Genomic DNA, 21,396 nt, shown 5'->3' on the forward strand with positions numbered 1-21,396 from the left:
TTATCTCCAGCTGTTCTATTTCCTTTATCCGCTCTCCTGTCACAGATCAGAGGGGACCCTCTTTAAGTCTGGATTTATGCACCCACGCTGGGGGTGGAGATTAGTCCCTGGCACACTCACGTGCGCTCACACACATTCTCTCAGCCAGGACTGAGCAGAGCCCTCCTGGCGCAGGAGCAAGGCGCTGGTGCAGGAGGTAAAGCAGGATGAGGTGCTGAACACCTGCCAGGGGGACACTCCTCCGTGCGCTCCCGGCCTGAAATGCACGGCGGATTTCGTGGCCCTGGTTATGCTCAGACCGGGCAAGGCAGCGCTGAGTCAGCAGATGCTCCCGCCCTGGGGCCCCTCGCGAGGACCAGCACCCTGTGGTCATCCCTCAAAGTCTCTGCAGTGGTGCAGGTGGCTGAGAAATAGTCAGGTAAAGGGGGCCTCTATACCGCTCCATCTTGGGGACCTGGGGGACAGGGATGAGAAGGGGACATGGAAAGGGCTCCCAGGGGTGGTTCATGGGGACCAAGCTGGGGGTAGGACCTGGGGCTGAACCGGCCACACAGAGTCTGCCTGGGTGCATGATGGTGGCCACAGGGGGCGTGGCTTCCCACGCAGGATCCACCTGCAGGCACAGCCTGGGAGGCTGGCCTGAGCACCGTCCCGATAAAGAGTTTTAGAGTCAAGTCTTCTGTCACGGATACTCAATAAGAAACTGAAGTGCAACTCTGTTTAGTACAATGTCTCAGCACAAGGAAAGAACTCTTCTGTGTCATAGCCTGAAATCAGATATTCAACCTTATCTGGTTTACAGCGGGCACATGGCTGCCTGGAAAGGCATCGCTATTACAGTTAATCGGCATCTACACGTCCTCCCAGGACTTCGTGGTGTGGGAGGGTCCCCCTGCCACATCTTTGGTCTCAGCGTCTTCCAGCGTAGAACAGTCCCCCTCCCTCTTTCTTGTCTATGTCAGTATCTTGTATACTCTTCAAAGTCCAGCTTATGATTTGCCTACTTTGGTTTACACTCATCTGTCCCTTTTGAAAACACTTCAAAAATGGTTCTTAGAGTTTACACTCATATATATTCATTTAATGATTTAAGAGTTTCTTGTGTCTTTTCTTCAAGGACCTACAAATTCGTTGCAGGCAAAGATCACGCATCTTGACTTTCTCGCATCCCTTAGCAGACTCTCGGGGGCTGGGTACAGGATAGGTGTGTAATAAATATCATTTGATGGATGTACGGGACCGATATGGTCTGTAACTCTAAATAAAGAACATGGATTTTGCACACTGACGCTGGAGCAGACAGTCCTTTGCCCACAGCGTATGCTCTTTTTAAAGTAAAAAAAAAAAAAAAGTAAAAAATTTATAAAGCCACTCTTTGGAAAAATGCCATTGGAAGATGGGAATTAACATTGTGTATAAAAGAGAGCTTGGGGCCAAGAAAACACTGAGATTTCCCTCTTATCCACTGAGAAGCCACTACTTGGCTAAGATCAGTAAGGGTCTTAGATAAGTCACATTGACTATATGTCTCTGTTTCTATATCTAATACAGTGAAAGCCTGTAAACCACGTTACCAGATTTTTCATTTTTCATCTTTCATTCCACTTACAATGGGCCCCATGTTTTGAAAGTTTTCATTTTTTCTACTAAACAGTAACTGTAAGTACATTAGACATTTCCCCTCATCTTGATTAGTCATAGACCAAAAGAAAAAATCAGATGTTCTTATGGGCATCAAGTGACAAGTGTAACCACTACATGGAGTTGCTAGAATTCCTCCCAAAAGGAAAAGCATGTTTTAATTAGCTTTTACAGTTATGTCTCCAGGTCTTGAATGATATTTACTTTGGCTTTCTGAAATTCTGAAATGAGCCCACTGACCGCTCTTTCTTCTGGTTAGCCTGTCCAGTATTCAGGACCCTGGACTGGGAAGTTTTGAAGGGGATGGTCTCTGAGCTGCCTTTCCACTGTGGATTTCCATGGTTTTATGGTTTTAGTTAATGGACAGCATCATTAAATCCATTTGACCATTGACTTATTATTGGAGACACGTTTCCAATAGCTTGAAAGCATGTCATCTGGACTTAAAGAACAAAAAATGCTGGTATGCGAATCTGGTGATAACAAAGCCGCACATAAAGTTTGTTCTCTGTGTCAACCTTAGCCAGATTAACTGGAATTTGAATCTGAACCATAACATCTGATTGAGAAAGGGAGGTGGAAAGAGAGACTGATGATGCAAATTTCTTCATATACGCTCTGCACACAACTGAAACCTTGGAGAGATTTACCTGAGGTTTTCGGAACTGAATTCGGACTCCAGAAATCGTAGAAACTGGTCCTGCCCCACCTGGTCCTTCAATATCTCGTCGAAAGAGAAGCCCCATCTCTTTACTCGTTGCTGGCTGGGCTCTTTGCTTTGGGAGAGGGAACAAAGGCTTAAAAGGTGATCAATACCAGGCAAAAACCTGTGTCATATTCTCTTCAGCAACTCAAATTTATTTTGCTGCCACGGGCCTAAGGGAAATGTCTCATATTTAAGTGACAGATTCCATAAAACCTGCACAAATCCCAAATGCAGACTTTTGTACACCAGCACTAGCCAATAGTAAAAAGTCTCTTTAAAGAAGGTATTTGAAAGGGGCCACATTTAAGTGAGGGTCACCATGATGCCCTCCAAGTGGCTGCTCTACAGGAACTACAACAACCCCACTGACTCGGCCTCCCTGGGCCACTCCTGTCAGTTATAAGTCCAACTCTTAAGGCCATCATTTTTTTCACTTAAAAAAAAATAACGAAGATGCCTCGTGAATCTGACCTCTCATCAAAGATGTAGCGCCCCCCTCCTGCCCCTTCCTCAATCCACAGGGGAAAAACAGAGTCCAGTTTAGATCCAAGTGATATACAGCCAATCAGAAATGCATCCACTCATCCAGGATAAACCTTATTCAGTTGTTTAGAAGCAGAATGTTGCATTCATTCACTGATTTAACCACCACCCGCACAGTGTTTATGATGGCCTAGGCGTTGTTCCCAGCACTTCACATCTGTTAATTCACTGAGTCCTTGAAACTACTCTGAAAAATGTACTAGTATTGTCCCCATTTTGCAGATAGGGAAACTGAGGCCTAGTGATAATTTGCCCAAAGACACACTAGGAAGAGATGGAGTGGAGACTCTAGGTCAGACAGTGTGGCTCCAGAGTGCAGCTCTTAGCTCTGCTGTACTGCCTCACATCCATGGGACCCTCTCCAAACCAAAGCATGGGGGAGAGGGGGATGGGGAGTTGGTCTTATTCATTTTGTGTTGGAAGATGAGAATATTTCCTTCAGCTTCTGTCTTTCCATTTACAGTTCACTTGCTGTATTTATTCCTCTGACTCCTTCTAGCAGCAATAGGGTGCTAGTTCACAAGCTACACGCTGCCATCTCCAACTCAAGCGGTGGTCTGTGGACCAGCAGTGGAATCTCAGGCCCCACCTCAGACACGTGGAATTGGAATCCACAGCTTAACAAGATCCCTGGGTGATTTAAGTGCACATTAAACTCTGAGAAGCACTGACATAGCAATATTTATTTCCCCTTTTTTTTTTGATATTCATTGATAAATTGATGTTTAATTTATGTCCAAAAAGAAGAGGAGGTTTACAAGAATACAATTACTAAAACAAAACAATAACAAAAAAACAAAACTCTTAAATATAATAATAAGAACAAGTGATGACAAGGCATGGTAGGGGATGATTATTATACCAGAAAATCTAGGCTAGGGAAACTACTGCAAGTGAACAAAAAAATTTTTAGAGCTTCCTTGGAGCCAAGACAAAAAGAGGTTTGAATGGATTACACAACTCTCAACATTTGAAACAGCTAGCTTATAAGTTTGTCAGTAAAGACAACTTTTGCTCTAGTATTGAATTATAAGAGGAATTATCTCACAAGTCTTTACATAAGAGGCACTGAAACACAATGAATGATGTTTTTGATACTTTTCTTACAACAAAAAGTGCAGGAACTTTTCCATACAGCTACTTTCAACAAAAGCCAGAAGCATAATTTTAAATTCTAGGGGGTGGTGAAGTTATTTTTATGGAGAGCCAAATAATGAAGTACATAGTTTCATTGTCATCCGGCTTGATACAAGAAAATTATAGAAACTGGAGGAGAAAATAGCATGAATATTCCATTCATTTGCAATGGTCTCACTCAGGCTTTTTGCAGGAGCTCAACAGTAGCCGTCTCTCCGCTCCCCACATCCAAACCTGGGTTATTCTCCCAATGCAGCTCTGTTGCCAAGGACAGAAGGTGGAGATAGAAAGTGTGTAGGTGTGGAATGAAAGCTAGCCACATTGGTTTGCAAAGGCTCCTGCCCACAGGGCTCAGAATCACTTCACAGTAGCGTCAACAAATGATGCAAGGAAGGTACATGTCATCTGCAAACATTAGTGCTGTGAGCGCTGCTCTGTAGTGTAGGGTACAGTGATCACATCCAAGTATTCCCCCTCTTTTTAAAAATGGACACAAGCTTTTTATTATCTCTAACAGACGTTAAGTGAATAAAATGATGTTTCCTTGTGTTATGGAGTTGACATATTCTCAATATTTATCTCAGGAAACTACACTTAGTAAAAAAGGGGAAGAGAGCACGTGTGTGGAAAGGTTTGGAAAACAAATAGCTCTAGACCAGTGCTACCTGATAGAACTTTCTGCGATGATGGAAGGATTCCATATCTGTGCTCCAATATGGTAGCCACCAGCCACATGTGGCTATTGAGTCCTTGAAATGTGGCTAGTGTGACTGAGGAACTGAATTTTAAATTTTACTTAATTTTAAATAATTACAGCTTAAATTTAAGGGGCTACATATGGCTAGTGGCTACTGTATTGGAAATCACAGTTCTGGAATGAAGTGATTCAAACCCATCTCTTCTATTTCTGCACCGCTAGGTGTAATCATTATCTGCAGGATCTTCTAATTCTGGGGCTTGTCCTTGGGGCTTGGGGAGGCTCTTGCGAATCTCTAGGGATAGCTCAATAGGGTGACAGTGAAAGACTAAGCCTACCAGGTCAAACAATGGGGAATTCCATGAAAGATCTCTTCCAAAGTGCCAGGCTGGGCCTTCTGCAACGAGCCAAGAAGACAGATCCTGAATTCTCTCAAACTCAAGCCACAGAACCAATGAAATTCAATAGCTTTCCAGGGCACAAAAAAATGCTGTTAAAAGAGAAATCCCCCCTGGGGTTGAGGCTAGCAGCAAATATAAGACCCAGAGAGTTGCAGGAAAGCATCTCTTTCTGCCAGTGTCATGCCGTGACCTGGAATGGGCTCAGCTATCTGCTCTTTGCCACCAAGGTTGCAGGGCTCTGCAGGGATGGTACTGGTGGCAGCTGCACCCCAATCAAAGGCTGTGCCCAGAGAGCCAGGTGTGGAAAGTTGCTTGGTCACTGCAGTGACTGCCTTATGGACACACACCTACCACTAGTGTCACCACTTTCTGGTACCCAAGCAGTGAGACCGCATTCATCCCGCCAGGTTCCTTGGTGGTGGCAGGAGTGGGATAAGGGCCATTTTGAGGGTAAGCCAGAAAGCTTGGGGTGTCACAGTAGAGGCAGAATCGGAGGCCTAGGACAGAGGTCGGGACATCCAGAAAGCTGCAAGCTCAGCCTTCAGCAGAAACAAGGAGGTCTGGAGAAATAGGATACCCTGGTGTGGTAGTTTCCTAGGGTGGCCACAACGAAGTACCAACAAACTGGGTGGCTTAAAATAGAAATTTATTCTCTCACAGTTCTGGAGGCTAGAAATCTGAAATCAAGGTGTTAACTGGGCCACGCTCTCTCTGAAGGCTCTAGGGGAGAATATGTTCCATGCCTTCCTCTTAGCTTCTGATGTTGCCAGCAATCCTTGGCATTCCTTGGCTTGCTCATACATTACTCCAATCTCTGCCTCCGTTATCACATGGTGTTCTCCCTCTGTATCTGGTTTTTCATTAGACATTTACTCTGTGTGTGCCTGTGTCTCTGTTTTCTCGTTTTATAAAGACACCAGTCATATGGATTAAGAGCTTACTCTACCCGAGGATGACCTCATCTTAACTAATTGCATCTTTAATGGTCCTGTTTCCAAATAAAGTCACATTCTGAGATTCTGAATTTTTAGGTGACATTATTCAAACTAGTACATCTGGGTTCCTTCAATTATCCATTATTCACGATCCTATTTCTGTATCTGGACACTTCACATCTGCTCCTTTTCTTCTAGAACATCTGGTCATTGGGATCTATTCTATTAAAAGCTTCTTGGATACAACTTTTCTATATTTGTCATTCTTGTATCACTTGGTTATTTCCAAGCATCACCCCTTTTAAGGTTTAAGATCAGATTTGAACATATTGCTACCACGGAATGGTCTCTGTGGTTATAAAATAATTCTGAAAAGTAAAATATCTCTGAACATCCATCCCCAGATGACTGGGTCAATAATTTTCCCTTGGCCCAACTCAAACAAATAATCCATGGAACTCACAGCTCCTTTATTTCCATCCATTGTGTAGAAAGGCTTCCTTATGACATATTTCTAATTATGGTTTTGTACCATCATTTAGATTCTTAAGGGTTTATGTCATTGTCTCTCCAGCTATCTTGTGAGATCTCTGAGGGCAGAGATCACATATCATGTGTCTTTGTATTCATCATAGTGCTTTTCACACAGCAAGTATTTAACGCTAAGAGGAAATCAATAAGATGTGTATAGTGATGTGGATGATGTGTCCTTATACTGACAGTATTTTCTAATCGCTAGCTGGATGCCTTTTTCTAACTCTAATTTCTCTTCTGTGTCCATTGATTCTCACCAAATTCTGCCTCCCAGTGAGCGGCCCAAACCAACATATAGCAAAGACAGGTGGCTCTCCAAGGGAGTCTGTCATTCCAGTTGATCTCCCAACTAAAGAGCATGGAGGAAATCTCCCAAACTGAGAACAAAAAAGCCAGACTCACAAGAAGCAGCTATCTATAAAAACACTCAGCTATCTTCAAAAGATATCTGAGTTATCAGAAAAACTATGATACAAGGGATTGTTTCTTAAAGAGTAAATACCCATTGACCCCATCTCAGGGCCAGGGCTGTTGAAGGAACAATCGCAATTTTATTTAATGCTCCAAGAAAACCCGAGGGTCCTAAATACTTCAATGGGGAGTGGTCCTATTATTTGTTGCTGTGTAACAAACCATCTTCAAACTCAGTGGCTTAAAATAGCAATTTATTCTTCTCTCTCAGTATCCCATGGGTTGACTGGGCTCAGCTGGGTGGTTCTCACTTGGGGTCTCTCAAGAGGTTGTAGTTGGATGGCAGCTGGGGTGGTGTCATCTGAAGGCTAGACTGGGTTGGACATCCACAATGGCTCATCACATGGCAGATGATGCTGGGTTTTGGCCAGGAGCTCAGCTGAGGCTGTCAACCTCATGGTCTCCCTAATGGTTTGGGTTTCTCACGACTTGGCCAACAGGTTCTAAGAAGGAGTGTCTTAAAAGCAAATGTCTCAAATGACCAAGGGCTGCTTTATGACCATTTTCTCAGAATGTTACTTCTGCCATACTCTGTTGGTTAAATAAGGCACCAAGGCCAGCCCAGATAAAAAGAGCAGGAGGTGTCCCATCCTGATGTAAGCAGCAGCCCAGGCATACAAAGAGAGAAGGCACCGATGGGGCCATATTCGGAGACTGACTGCCACAGCGAAGGAACTTGATTAATATCCTGGATGAACAGTTCTATCAAACTTGCTGGACACGGGCAGCTCAGGGACGGTCCCTGCCTCTCAGCAGGTCAGGCTAGTTGGGAGTGGATGCCTTTGGCCAAGCAGGATGAGCCGGCTTCCCTGTAGCTCTTTGCTCATGCACCTTTGCCCAGCATAGAGAGAAAGCCAAACGTATATCATGTGGTGAGAGCAAATCATGAACCACAATCCTGCAGGCAATGCCAGGTTCTTGTTAGATCCGCTATCTGGCTGATGGCATACTCAGGAATACTTCCCAGAGACACTCTCCTGGTGGTGTTTAGACTACAGAGCTCTCTCCAACTGAGATCTGACAATTTGGGGCTTATTTTCCCTCAATGACAAGCCCTGGCAATCACTACTTTCTTTATCAAACCTTGACTTCTCAGAATTTCCATTAGATAGACTTGAGGTGCATCCTTTAAAAGGGCAGCCTTGTATTGCCCTCTGAACATGCCCTTTCTCATTCTTGGATTTCTAGATCTAAAAGTTTGTCTGAGAAGGAGACAGGATTAAAGCACAATTTTCTATTATTTACGCTACATCGTGCATCACCCTGCCAATTATTCTGTTAAACCCTGTCACTGTCTTCCACTGGGTTGTCTGAAACCTACACGTGGCAGAGACAGCATGTTCATCTCTGTGGAATCCAGACATTCTCTGCGATGCCCTCCGCCCTGGACATCGTAAAGAGTCTGTACCCATTTGCTCATGCCCAGTAGAAATCACAGCCCACCTCAGATGAACACGAAGTCCCAAGGGACTCCTGCTCTCTCCCATGCTGCCTTGACTCTTCCACACACCTTCACCCATCTTCACCAAAAACTTCCTTCACACAGTGTTTGGGAGGGTAGAGCCTTTACTGAAATTGGAGGGTTTTGAGAAGGGGGTACACATTGCCCCATCCAGCAGCAGGCAATTTAAAAAAATCACATACTCGTTATTCCTATTTTGAAAAGTCCTTGGACATCCCAGCACTAGGGGTTTTCCTGGCCCTGCACAGAGGCCTGGTCTCTCCTGTCACTCCGATCCTCTTTCCACCTTCACTTTTCACTGCCCTGAGGGATGAAAAGTACATTCATCTCATTTTCTGATGGGGCACAACCTCTCCACCTGTTGTTGAGTCTCTGCCCACACCCCTGCCCTCAGGGCCTGACTCTATGCCCCAAGTGACATTAATGCCCTTTGCCAAATGAGGAGGAATCCTGAGGCCGGGAGGTAAGATAGCACGTTTATTCACCTTGCTACATTAGTATCTTGAGAGACCTTCTTGCTCAGAAGGCAGCACATAGTAGGTTCACAATACTATTTGTTGAATTAAACTGAAACTGAGAAAAAATAACCTTTGATTATTTTACCAGTCATGTTCAGCCTTTGTTTCACGGACAAAGGCTGTTTCATCTTTAGACCGAACCGGGATGCTGGCACTGATCCTTGACTCCGTGTCACCAAAGGCAGGTACCCAACCACCACCAGCATCTGACTGAGTGGGAATGTCCTACTGGGAGAAGAAATAGGGCCTCACAGCTTCTCTTCATTTTCACTTGTATCTAAATAACTTGACTCTGCTTGAAGGTAGACAGAACACTGCAGGTGTTAGGTCAGGTGTTATGATTAGAGTAGAAGCCTGAGCAGTAAGGACAGAGCCAGAGCCTAGTTGTGGGGGCAGCTCGTCCCTTGGGGACCAAGCTGATAGGTTGGGATAAACCAACAGGCCAGATGATCGCCATTTTCCCAAGCTATCACATGTTTTTTTGTTGACTTTCAAGAAAGAAGGACGAAATCCCAGTGTCATCATGGTGAATTCAATTCATGCACTTACCTCTCCTCCTTTCCCAAATACCAACAAAATGGCCAACAGAATGGTCACTTCTCCACCTATCATCCATCCAACCTATACTTTTTGAGTACCTACTATGTGCCAGACATGGGTCAATGCACTAAAATAATTTTAAGTCTTATCTAGAAAGAGAACCAGGGGGAGGATGTGATATAGAGTGACCGGATGGATGGGGTGGCCACTACAGATTGAGTGGTCATAGAAGACCTTCTTCTTCTTCTTCTTTTTTTTTACACATACATGTATCTATTCTTTTTCAAATTCTTTCTCCATTTAGGAGAAGACCTTTCTGAGGAAGGGACACCAATGCTGAGTGAGACTTGAATGAGAAGGGAAGTCAGCTGTGTGAGGGTCTGTGGAAGTGGTCCAGGAAGAGGGAACAGGCAAGAGCCTGGAGTTCCATGAAATACTAAAAACAAGACCAAACATAGTGTGTAGAGGCAAAGAAATTTCCTACCAGCAGATGACAAACATTGAGGAATTTCGTGAAGGTATGAAGCAGGTGGCCTCACTGAACTGGTGACAAAGCTGATTGAGAGCCGCCTATGCCTCTAGTGGCGCCATCTGGGAATAAAGTAACTGAGTGTCCCCAGCATAAGCCTGGGAAAACCCCAAGCCCTGAACAGCAGGAATGGAAGTAGAGGCAGTTGGTGGGCACTGAACAGGGGACACAGGGAATAAACTCAGAAATATGGGACACAGGCTCCCTGGGGCAGAGAGGGTCTCCTAAGTAAAGGGGGGATGTTTTCTGGCCAGCTTCTCATGTGGGCAATAAAGCCAGAGGGTGGTGCCTCTGTAACCTAGGGGTGGTACAGCAAATATGGATGGGAAAAACATCTCAGCAAGGCAGGGAGACTTCTAAAGATGCTGAGGTTTTCCCCTGCTTCTCATAGGTTTCTGCAGCTCTATCTGGGTGCCCCTAAGATCCCTCAGCAGAAGGGAGAAGAGTGGCCTTCTTGGGAAGCACCATGGAGAGGAAACTGAAGAACTTCAGAAACCCAATCAGGGCCTGAAACACAGCAGCACACTTGGCTGCAGGGACGTTGGGCTAAGGAAAGTTGGGGCTCGACCACCCATGGACCCGCAGCCACCCATCCCACTTCCAGAGAGGACCCAGTCTTTCAGTCTGTTCTTGGACCATATGTCCAGGACCCAGAGGAGAACCCCGCCGATTTACCTGTGCCCTGCTCCCATTAATACACTCAGGTGAGGCCGTACAGCCATGTGACCTGCTCAGAGGAAAGCCTGCCCCAGGTCAGGGGAACTCAGGAGCCACACCAGGATTTCTCAACCTGTGCTATGCCTCAGAATCACTTAGAAGGCTTGCTAAAAATATAGGCACCCAGAACCACCCTGGGGCATCTGTATTTGAATGAGCACCTGCAGGTGATTCTGATGTACCCCGTGGTTTGAGAACCACCCACCCAAACAATTACTGAGGGAACCCTCATCATCTACTGGTATAGTCCATCTGGACCAGGGCTGTACATTAGCATAACATTAAGAAAAAAATGCCCCACTGCCAGAAATTCTGACTTAATTGACCTGGGGAGGGGACTGGGCATTGGTATTTTTAAAAATAAGCTCTCCAGGTGGTTCTAATGTATGGCAAAAGTTGAAAGCCAAAACCTTCATTTATGAAAACCAGCAGTACCCCAAATTTCTGGGTATCTGAAAGGATTGATCTGCTCTGAACAGTGATTGGAGTAATGAGACAATGAACAGAAACAATGATTCTCTGATCAATGACACCCTGTGAAATAGACTAAGTGGTAGAAATAGAGGGAAGATATGAAAAATAATCTGTATCCCATCCTCAGGGCGATTCGAGAGGATAAACATCACTAGAACAGAGCAGGCTACTAAGAACAAGTAGTCCAAGAAATATAACAGGTTCTTGGAAATAAAAAGCACGGTTGTCAACCACTCTTCCCAACACTACGTAGGAAAAGAAAAACTCCTTAAAGTATAAAAATCACAGAATGGACACCACTGAAACTGGTGACTCTGAAGAGTAATTCAAGGAATTCTATCCTTGAATATAGAATAAAAAGACTAAGAGATGGAGGGGCTTCCCTGGTGGCGCAGTGGTTGAGAGTCTGCCTGCCAATGCAGGGGACACGGATTCGAGCCCTGGTCTGGGAGGATCCCACATGCCGCGGAGCAACTAGGCCCGTGAGCCACAATTACTGAGCCTGCGCGTCTGGAGCCTGTGCTCCGCAACAAGAGAGGCCGCGATAGTGCGAGGCCCGCGCATCGCGATGAAGAGTGGCCCCCGCTTGCCGCAACTGGAGAAAGCCCTCGCACAGAAACGAAGACCCAACACAGCCATAAATAAATAAATAAATAAATAAATTTAAAATAAATGTGATTTGAATAAAAAAAAAAAAAAAAAAAGACTAAGAGATGGAAAAATAGTAGAGAAAAGAGGTAGGGCTCCTACACCCCACATGACCAGAATTCCTACAAAAGGATTTCCTGAAAAGAGAGGGTAGAATGGAGAAAAGTGTAGCAATAATTGAAAGAAAGAAAGGAAGGAAGGAAGAAGGAAGGAAGGAAGGAAGGAAGGAAGGAAGGATGGAAGGGGACCCAAGTTAAAGAAAGATTTAAGTTCTTGTATCCGATCAAAGGGACTACCGAGGGCATGTCAGAAATATTAGAAAGAAGATACCCATCTACATACTATTTTCTTTTAATGTTGATTGAGAAATACATCTCAAAGTGTTAGTTTCAAATATATCAGGTTGGGACTTCCCTGGTGGCGTAGTGGTTAAGAATCTGCCTGCCAATGCAGGGAACATGGGTTCGATTCCTGGTCCAGGAAGATCCCACATGCTGCGGAGCAACTAAGCCGGTGCGCCACAACTACTGAGCCTGTGCTCTAGAGCCCGCGAGCCACAACTACTGAAGCCTGCACACCTAGAGCCCGTGCTCTGCAACAAGAGAAGCCACCGCAATGAGAAGCCCATGCACCGCAGCGAAGAGTAGCCCCTGCTTGCCACAACTAGAGAAAGCCCGCACGCAGCAACAAAGACCCAACGCAGCCAAAAATAATAAATTTAAAAAAAATGTATATATATATATCAGGTTAACAAAGCTCTGGGGAAGAATGGGATTTGGAGGAGGTAAAGAAAAGCTTCTAGTTTTCATTTTTTATACTTCATTATTATTTGCTTGAAGTAATGACATTTAAAAATAAACCCCTTAAAAGTATGACTAGACTAGAAACTAGAGTAACGAAAACTAATACAAAACTTGATTAATAAAGCAAAAGTCAAGGAAGAGAAACAGAAACAAGAAGAAAAATTAGATTCAGAAAACATAAACTATCAGGAAAAAGATTAACTATGTGATCCGAGTAAATGTGACTGCTTTCTATCCCAAAGTCTAAGACAAAACATACCACTAGAAAAATGGGCAAAAAACACAAAAACAGGCAAGTCACAAAAGAAAAATGAGTATCTAGTAATCATGAGAAAAGATTCTCAAGTATGTTAACAGAGAAATAAAAGTAAAATATTTTTATTTTCATCTGTCAGATTTGCAAAGATGAAAAAACTTGATAATGCTTGGGTTGGTAAGGATGTGGGGAAATGGGCACTTTTAAGCTGAGGGCATGAAAAAAAGTTGCTATTGTTTTGCTCCAGGGGAATCTAGCCATATGAACTAAAATTAAAATATGCATACAATTCTTAGCAATTCCAACACTGGACATTTATCCTAAAGAAATAACTGGACTTGTGTATAAGGATGTTCCTTGTATCACTGTTTATGTTAACAACAACAAAAAAAGGTTATAACCTAAATATTTTTTTTCCCCAAACATTGACAAACTTTATCATGGGAGGTTCCCACCTGGGATCCCACCCTCTTAAATAAAAAAGTGCATAGAAAAGAAGGGATTTAGAAACCTTTGTACAATACCTACATCCTGGGCCCCAGGGCGAGAAGGGGGCGATTGCTGGGTGGGCTGCAGGGGTGGAGGCTGGGCCCTTGCCACCTGCATGCCCCCATCCGCCCTGAGCATGAGGGTGAGGGAGAGATGCTCTGGGAGGGACGAGGGAACTCCCAAGCTTGGGGCAAGATGGCTGCGGGCGGCTTGTTATGACCTGGGCATTAGTTAAATAAATTACACAACAATCATGTAAGTGGACATGATGTAACTATTAAAAAGCATAGGCGGATCTATACGTGTTTACCTGGAAAGACTGCCATGATATATTGTTAATTAAAAAATTATGGGACAATGTATATGTAAAGGACCTATTTATCCAAAAGAATATGATATTGTATATACATACAGATCTAAAGGGATAGACACTAAGTCAAAGGTTTTCACTCTTCCTTAGTTCATGGTGCTCTTAATGTCTCACTAAGTTTTTCATGGAGCCCCTGGGCCAAAACAACAAAAAAAACCTTAACAGTTTTTTGTTTTTCTTAAAAAGTCAAAGAGCTTAATATGTATCTATGTCCTAACAACTTAATAGCTATTTGAAATACATATAAATTGAAAGAAAAAATAATATGTTTACTTCATTCCTAATGACCGTGTGTGTGCTGTGGAGTACTGCACGTCTTCTCAAACTTTGGAATCAGACTGCACCTGCCCCCTCATTTCCTAGTCCATGTTGATTTTTGCCCAGTACTTGCTTTTTATCACAACAACTGCCCTGAAAACTCAGATTTGAAAAGATATGACATCACTGGAAGGAATGTAATGTGATCTAATGTTGAGAACGGTGAACGACCATAAGCTAATCGTCTATACAGTATCTGACATGGGTTGAACATCACTGTGTTTCCGTCAAAGATTTAGAATGTCCGGTGGGAACTCTGTGAGTTCCCTGCAGCAGCCTAGAGTGCCCTGGTGCAGTTTGGGAATCATGGCATTAGACTATTAACAAAGGCTCCTTCTGGAAAATGAGATGGGGCTGGAGGGAGAAAGAGTTTTCTTTGTTATGCACATCTGGACAGTTTGAACTTTTTATAAGAAGCGTCTATGACTTCTATTACTTCTTATAAGGTTTTCCATTTTAAGAAAAGAAGCCAGAAAAAGAGCAAGAATGAAAGTGAATGCGAGAGATATAAAGACATGAAGAACAAATGAAGAGTTGTCTCGCCGAGGGGCAGAGGGTACAAAGGCACACCACACTGGGTTTCCTTTTGTAATCGTGAACGTGGTCTAAGTCCCCCTGGGCTTCGGTTCCTCAGCTACTAAGTAAACACACTAGTTTCTCTCATCGGTAAGGAGCTATGGGACGGAACCACTGCTGCCCACTATTCCAGAAGAGCAGAGTGATGAAAACCACAGCTCTGGAGCCCTCTGCCTGGGTTCTAATCCTAACTCTGCCACCTACTTGCTGTGTGACCTTGAGCAAGTTCACTAACTCCTCTGTGCTTCAGTTCCCCATCTGTTCAATTGTGAGAGTAATAATGTTTACCTGTTGTGGGGATTCAGTGGAAGACACTTACCGTGTGGCCAGCACAGAGTAAGTGCTAGCTATTATTGTTGCTGCTGCTAATGTATCAAAGCGAAACTGACCCACAGATTCTTGCCCTCCAGCAATCGGAACTAGGGAATGTGAAGGACCGTCCCAGTTATCATTACATCCATAGGGTCATAGAGAGGTCAGAGGGAAGCCACAAAGGATTCACATACAAAGGTATTAGGAGGTAGAAACGACAGGTAAGGAACCCAGTTGGGTGGTTACTTGAGGGGTTTCTGTTCTATTAATAAAAAGAGTCAAATTAAGATAGGGTGTAACATAATCTCACGATCTCATGCATTGCCCCGCCCCCACTCCCAAACATTAAAACATTTTTTTTTTTACCTCATCTCTGTGTCCCATAAAGCGACATCGTCACTGATCCAGGGATTGGACGGCTCAGCTGGCGTGACCAAAGGGTCGTATTCCACATACTGTTCTGTGTAAGCAATTAAGCTGCAGGAGGGAAGCAGAGCCAAGAATGCCACTGATTTCCTACAGAAACGTGTATTCAGCTTTACACAAACATTATATCAGTCTTCATATAATTCCAAGTTAAAGGGGAAAAAATGTACCTTCCCTGCCACTTCCAACAAATCCAACTGTTTTCATTTGTCCTTGTTCCCTTCTCATGACGAACATATCGTTTTCGCATTATTGCAGTCATAGTATACATGGGCATTTTATATCTTTTTCCCACTTAACTCTTTCCCTGAACCTTGGTGCATCCTCCCCTGGTTATGCTAGCTTTACTGATACACTGGTCCAAGGCTGCCTGTGTCTCGTCCTTCCACATGGACTACAGATCTCAAGGCATCTGGGGCACACAAAAGATGCTACAGTTTTTCTAGGCTGCCAGTGCCTCATTCTCAACTGGAGGACTTCTTTATTGTAAAGACTTTAAAATCCTGGCAGACCAAAAGGAGTTAACGTATTATAAACATTTTTCCAAAAAGCAACTTAGTTTTTCTAGTTAAACAGCCACAGAATTTAAATAGCCACATAATCTTTTTAAACAAAATTTCAATTTTATCAAAATGCATGTAGATAGTTAAAACAATAAAATAGTACTAAATGATTTCTTTTACAAAAAAGCAATAGCAATGTTTTCTCCTGTCCCTTCTCACAGAGGCACTTACTTTCAGTCCTTATTTCTTGTAGCAGTTACCTGTATATTTCTAAATTATATGTTTTTATAGCTGCTCTTGATTATCAATTTTAGACAAGGATTAACTTTCTACTCACCAGTCCCCCCCACTCACTCCACCACTTCCTCCCATGAGCCTCCAAATATAACACTTTTTGTTAAATCAATAGTCAGTATCCACATGATTAAACTGGGTAAAAATTGTCTGCTGCTGAGCTAAGCAGCATATTACCTTTTTCAAGTGTTCTAACAAATCTGTAAAGCATCTAGCAATAATTTTTCACATCTTAAACACATCAGATAATCAAGCAGTGTTGTCTCCCCGTCTCCTGGAGGCCCTCTCCCCAAAGTCTTGGAGTCCTCTTGCTTGAATCTGGACTGTTTGCTCTATAGGCTTGATGCAAAACCATCATCCTGGGCCTTCCTTCACGTCTGTGCTAGAGCCCCAGTTTCCTGGATTCCATGTCTGTCTATTGGTTTTACCTCCTGGTTGTGTTGAAGCACATCCTTTAGTAGTTCCTAAGAAAGGATGAACAAGAGCTAAATATTTTGAGTCCTTGCAGGTCCAAAAATGTTTTCCTTTTATCTTTACACTTGACTGACAGTACTGGACATAGAACCCTAGGTTAAAAATCATTTTCTTTCAGAATTTTGAAGGCATTGCTTTACTTTTTTTGATATCCAGTGCTATGTTACTGTTGAGAAGTCTGAATCCATTTTAATTTTTGTTCTTTTGTTTAGTTTCTCTTCTCTCTGGAAGCTTAAAGTCTTTTCTTTATTGCTGTAATGCTCTCAAATTTCACCATGACCCTTGCCGGTAGTTTTTATTCACTGTGCCAGGCACAACGGGCAATCCATAGGTAAAAAAAAAAAAAATTCCCAGAAACCTTATGGTATTTCTTTGCTAATTTCATAACCTTCATTTCCTCTGTTTTCTCTTTTCATAATTCTTTTAAATTAAATATTGGAATTGATAATCCAATATTCCTAAATTTTCCCTCCTAATTTTCATCCTCGTCTGTTTGTTTCATGATTCTTCCGAAATTTGTCTTTATTTTTTTCAATTTGGATTATCACTTTCTTACGTTTCCAGAGTTCACTCTTGTTTATCATAGTATCTAGTTCTTGTTTTATGGATGAAATATCTTCTCGTATCTCTGAGGATATTAAATCTATATTTTTATTGTCTGTTTCTTTTGTTTCTTGAATAGTTTTTGGTTCCTCCAAGGCCCTTTTTCTGTTTGCTCTGATCACACTCTTTTGTGTTGGGGCTCCCTCCGAGAGTCTGGAACATCACTGGACACCCATTTGTGCTTAGAAGTGAGGGACTAAGAACTGCTTGGAGGCTTAGTGTGTGTGTGGACAGGATCTGCCAACTGATGGGCTTCGTTGTCGGGTCAGGGCAGCTTGCCTGTCATTTCACTAAAGCTCCACGTGAGAGATCTGGAGTCCTTCCTCGGGGGATATCTACTTTGCTCTAGAGCAGTGGTAGGCAAAGTTTTTTCTGCAAGACCCAGATAGTGAATATTTTAGGCTTGGCAGACCAGATGGTGTCTGTTGCAACTGTTCCGCTCTTCCGTTGTAGAACAAGAACAGCCATAGACAATCCATGAATAAATGCATGTGACTGTGTTCCAGTAAAACTTTATTTGCAAACACAGGGAGTGGAGTGGAGTGGATGTGGCCCATTGGTTGTAATTTGCCAGTCTCTTGCCCATGGGCATCTACATCTGGCTCCTGGAGGGCTGAGAGCAGGACAGGGGAGTGGTAGAGGGTCCCACAGCTCAGTACACAGCTCGCTCAGTAATTCTCTTGCTTTCAGCTAGCCCTTCATGACGTGATGTGCCTGAGTTCTGAGCTGATGTGACTCAGTTTCTCCGGAGAATAAAGTGCCCATCTCCCATGGTGGTGGTAAGAGGGGAGAGAGGGTCTCCTCATGCGGCACGGATCGAGGGATCCAAAAGCTCTGGAGACAGACTACCCATTCCTCTGGGGTTATCCCCATGCCTCCTTCTTGCCTTCCATTGTCCCTGGTGCCTTAAGAGCCAAAGCCAGATTTTGTTGGGCAAATTGGTTTTGTTATAATTCTCCCACACCCCTAACATGGAGGTCATAATGTTCTTCACTCTGTCCCCATTCACTTTCTTTTTTATTAAATTTTGAAACATTTCTTGCACTCAGAAAGGCATAAAAACTGTAAGAGTATCACCCTTGTACTCACCACCCAATAAAAAGAAACACAACATTACAAATAGAGACAGAGGCCTGCGGTCATGCTCCCCAATTCTTTATACTTTTGACCTTGGAAAAATGTGTGGAAACTGTTAATCCATTCATTTGTTGACCTTGTGAGTTCGTACTATTTTCATTCCTTTATTGACATGTTACTTTTGGGAAGGGAGAGAAGACTAACATATATCCACAATATTATCTTGAATGAATTTATTATAATTTATATAATAATTCCCTTTATATTGGACATAGACTTCTAATTTCTTTTTTTTAGTATATGTAGTGCTGGCTATAGTAGAACACCATTGTTCACAAAGGTTTTTCCATCTTTTGGGTTATTTATTTAGAATTAACATCCATAAGTGGAATTATTGGGCCCAAAGATATGAATATTTTTATGGTTATCGATCTACAATAAAACTTTTCCCTAAGCATCACCAGCTTGAGTGTCACCAGTTTCCTCTGCAATGGCAGATTCAGAGCCACAAGTCCTGCTACTGAATTGCAAAGGGAAAGCATGGCCAAGTAGCTTCTGAGAATGTGAAGAAATTCACTGGCAGCTCCATCTCATTGCTACTCAAAATGTGGTCCACAAACCAGCAGCAGGGGCATCACCTGGGAGCTTGTAAGAAATGCAGAAGCTCAGGCCCCACCCAGACCTACTGAGTCAGAATCTGCATTGGTACTAATGCATTGGCCATTACCTGCCAATTACCTGCATTGGCCAGGTAATTCATATGCATGTTAATGTCTGCAAAGCACCACATCCCATTCCTCAATCTTCTGAGAGGCTCAGGACACAGGATATTTTATTCATCACATGAAGATGAAGGAGCCTGTGATACTTTTGGTTTTAAATTCGGTCGCAGGTTTCCTAACACCTCACAACCTCCTCACTGTCCCAGGCGTGGACCGTCACCCTGTGGGGCGGGAGGGGCACTGGTCCAAGTTGCAAAACCTTGGTTCTAGCTGTGGGGTGAGCCATTGAACTGATCTTTGTCAAGTTCACCATAGGTTACATAATGGCCTTGATGAGTACTCAGGACCATTTGACAAAAAAAAAAAAAAAAAAATAGGAAAGCATTTCAAGAGTCTTCCAAGTACCCAAGAACTGTGAGATAGATGACTGCAACCCCCACATGCAGCGCAGGCCCACCGTCCTGTAAATCTGCTGGATGTGAGTCTGGCCTGAGCGAGGCTTCATCCGTATGAGCCACACAGCATCTCAGGTGAGAATGAACAGGGAAGGGAGCGCTAAGTGAGCATTGTGACAGGAAGCATCAGGCAATAACTTGGTGCTGTGACAGCTGCAAGGGGAGTTACCCCTTTGCCACTTGGGCTAATTTCATTCTTCCTGAAAGAAATGGGCTTGCACATTAAGGAATATATCAGTTTCCTAGTGTTACTATAACAAATTACCACAAAATTGGTGGTTTAAAACAACAGAAGTGTATTCTCTCACTTCTGGAGGCTAGAAGTCTGAAATTGAGGCCATGTTTCCCTCTGAAGTCTCTAGGGGAGAATCTTCCTTGCCTCTTCCAGTTTCTGGTGGCTTTAGGTGATTGATCATTGGCTTGTGGCTGGATCACTCCCATCTCTGCCTCTGTCTTCACATGGCCTTCTGTGAAGACATGTCTGTGTCTTCTCCCCTTCTCTCTCTTATATGCACACTTGTCATTGGATTTAGGATCTACCTGGATAATCCAGAATGATCTCATCTCAAGATCCTCTGCAAAGACTCTTTTCCTAAATAAGGTCACATTCATTCCCGGGTTCCGTGGCTTAGGATTGCACATATCTTTTGGGGGGACCTCTCTTCAGCCCACTGCAAGGAACGTGAAAGCACCTGGATGTGAGGATGGGGAAGGCACAGCTGACACTTGACTCCTCTGTTCAGATGGACACAGTAACAGACCAGCAGCAGGTGACCTAAATCCTACTCAAGGGATGACAGGCCACACTGAGAGGCTCCGGAGTGTCTGAGGCATGATGGGGTGTTGGGGGCTTTCCTGATTATGAAGCATTTGGGCACCCGCAGTGTTCTCAAAATCTGAGATGGAGCGTGTAGCCCATGGGGCTCTGCTCAGCTGTGACCCCTTTGTCCTCCCGGATGTCTGCCCCTGGCTGTTCCAGTGACCTCAGCCTCGGGTGACCCTGTGTCTCTAATAAAGGACTTCTACTTGAGCAACCCAAGGCAAAGGCTGGGCCTTCATCTAACGAGTTAGTCACAAGTTATGAGGAAGAAACATTTCTTAACCAGAAGTGGATTTCCCAGAAGCAAAACATAGGGATGGGAAAAAATTTTCCTCCCCATCCTCCCCCGCCCTGCCTCTGATTTCTGTGAGACAGGCTGGAGGTTTTACCAGTAGACCCTCCCCGCACCCCCCAGCTTATGTTTTATTAGACCTTGCACGTGGCCACGCCTCCTACCTGGGAAGCCAGGTCCAACCAGCCGGGTCAGGTCCCGGAGCCAGGAATGAGCGCCTGGGGCAAGGGCACAGCGGGGAGGCTCAGGAGGGGCTGGGTGAGTACAGGTGACCCCTGAACAACATGGGTTTGCACCACACTGGTCCACTTGCAGGCGGATTTTTTCAATAGTAGATACCACAGTACTACACGATTGGTTGAATTCACAGGTGCAGAAATGGATGCCAAGAACAATGGATATGGAGGGCCAATTATACTTTATATGTGGATTTTCAAGTGCATGATGGTCATATCCCTAACTCCCGAGTTATTCAGGAGTCGGCTGTACTCAGGCACTCGAGGAGACCACACGTGGCTGCCTGCTGCTGCGGGAAAGGCAATGAAGGCAGCGGTCCACTGCCCAGCCTACGGCAGCAGAGGCTGAAATGGCCAGAGAGCAGCTGTGAGCATCACAAGCCTGTAATGAATCACAGGCTCACAGCCAGGTCTCTT

At 43.9% G+C, this 21,396-nt stretch overlaps 1 protein-coding gene across 1 annotated transcript in view; it reads right to left on the reverse strand.

Moving 5' to 3' along the window:
- RGS6 (regulator of G protein signaling 6) overlaps positions 1-21,396 on the reverse strand; it is a 588,332-nt gene that overhangs the window by 37,800 nt on the left and 529,136 nt on the right. Inside the window, exons 13-16 of the mRNA XM_082451965.1 lie at positions 15,444-15,554; positions 2,292-2,417; positions 1,121-1,257; positions 438-454 (exon numbers count right to left, since the gene is read on the reverse strand). Of these exons, the coding sequence (XP_082308091.1) occupies positions 438-454; positions 1,121-1,257; positions 2,292-2,417; positions 15,444-15,554 (391 nt within the window). The remainder of the gene's footprint in view (positions 1-437; positions 455-1,120; positions 1,258-2,291; positions 2,418-15,443; positions 15,555-21,396) is intronic.

Source organism: Balaenoptera physalus (genome assembly GCF_965194825.1).
Source record: "Balaenoptera physalus genome assembly, chromosome: 2".
In the NCBI taxonomy this organism is placed as follows: domain Eukaryota; kingdom Metazoa; phylum Chordata; class Mammalia; order Artiodactyla; family Balaenopteridae; genus Balaenoptera; species Balaenoptera physalus.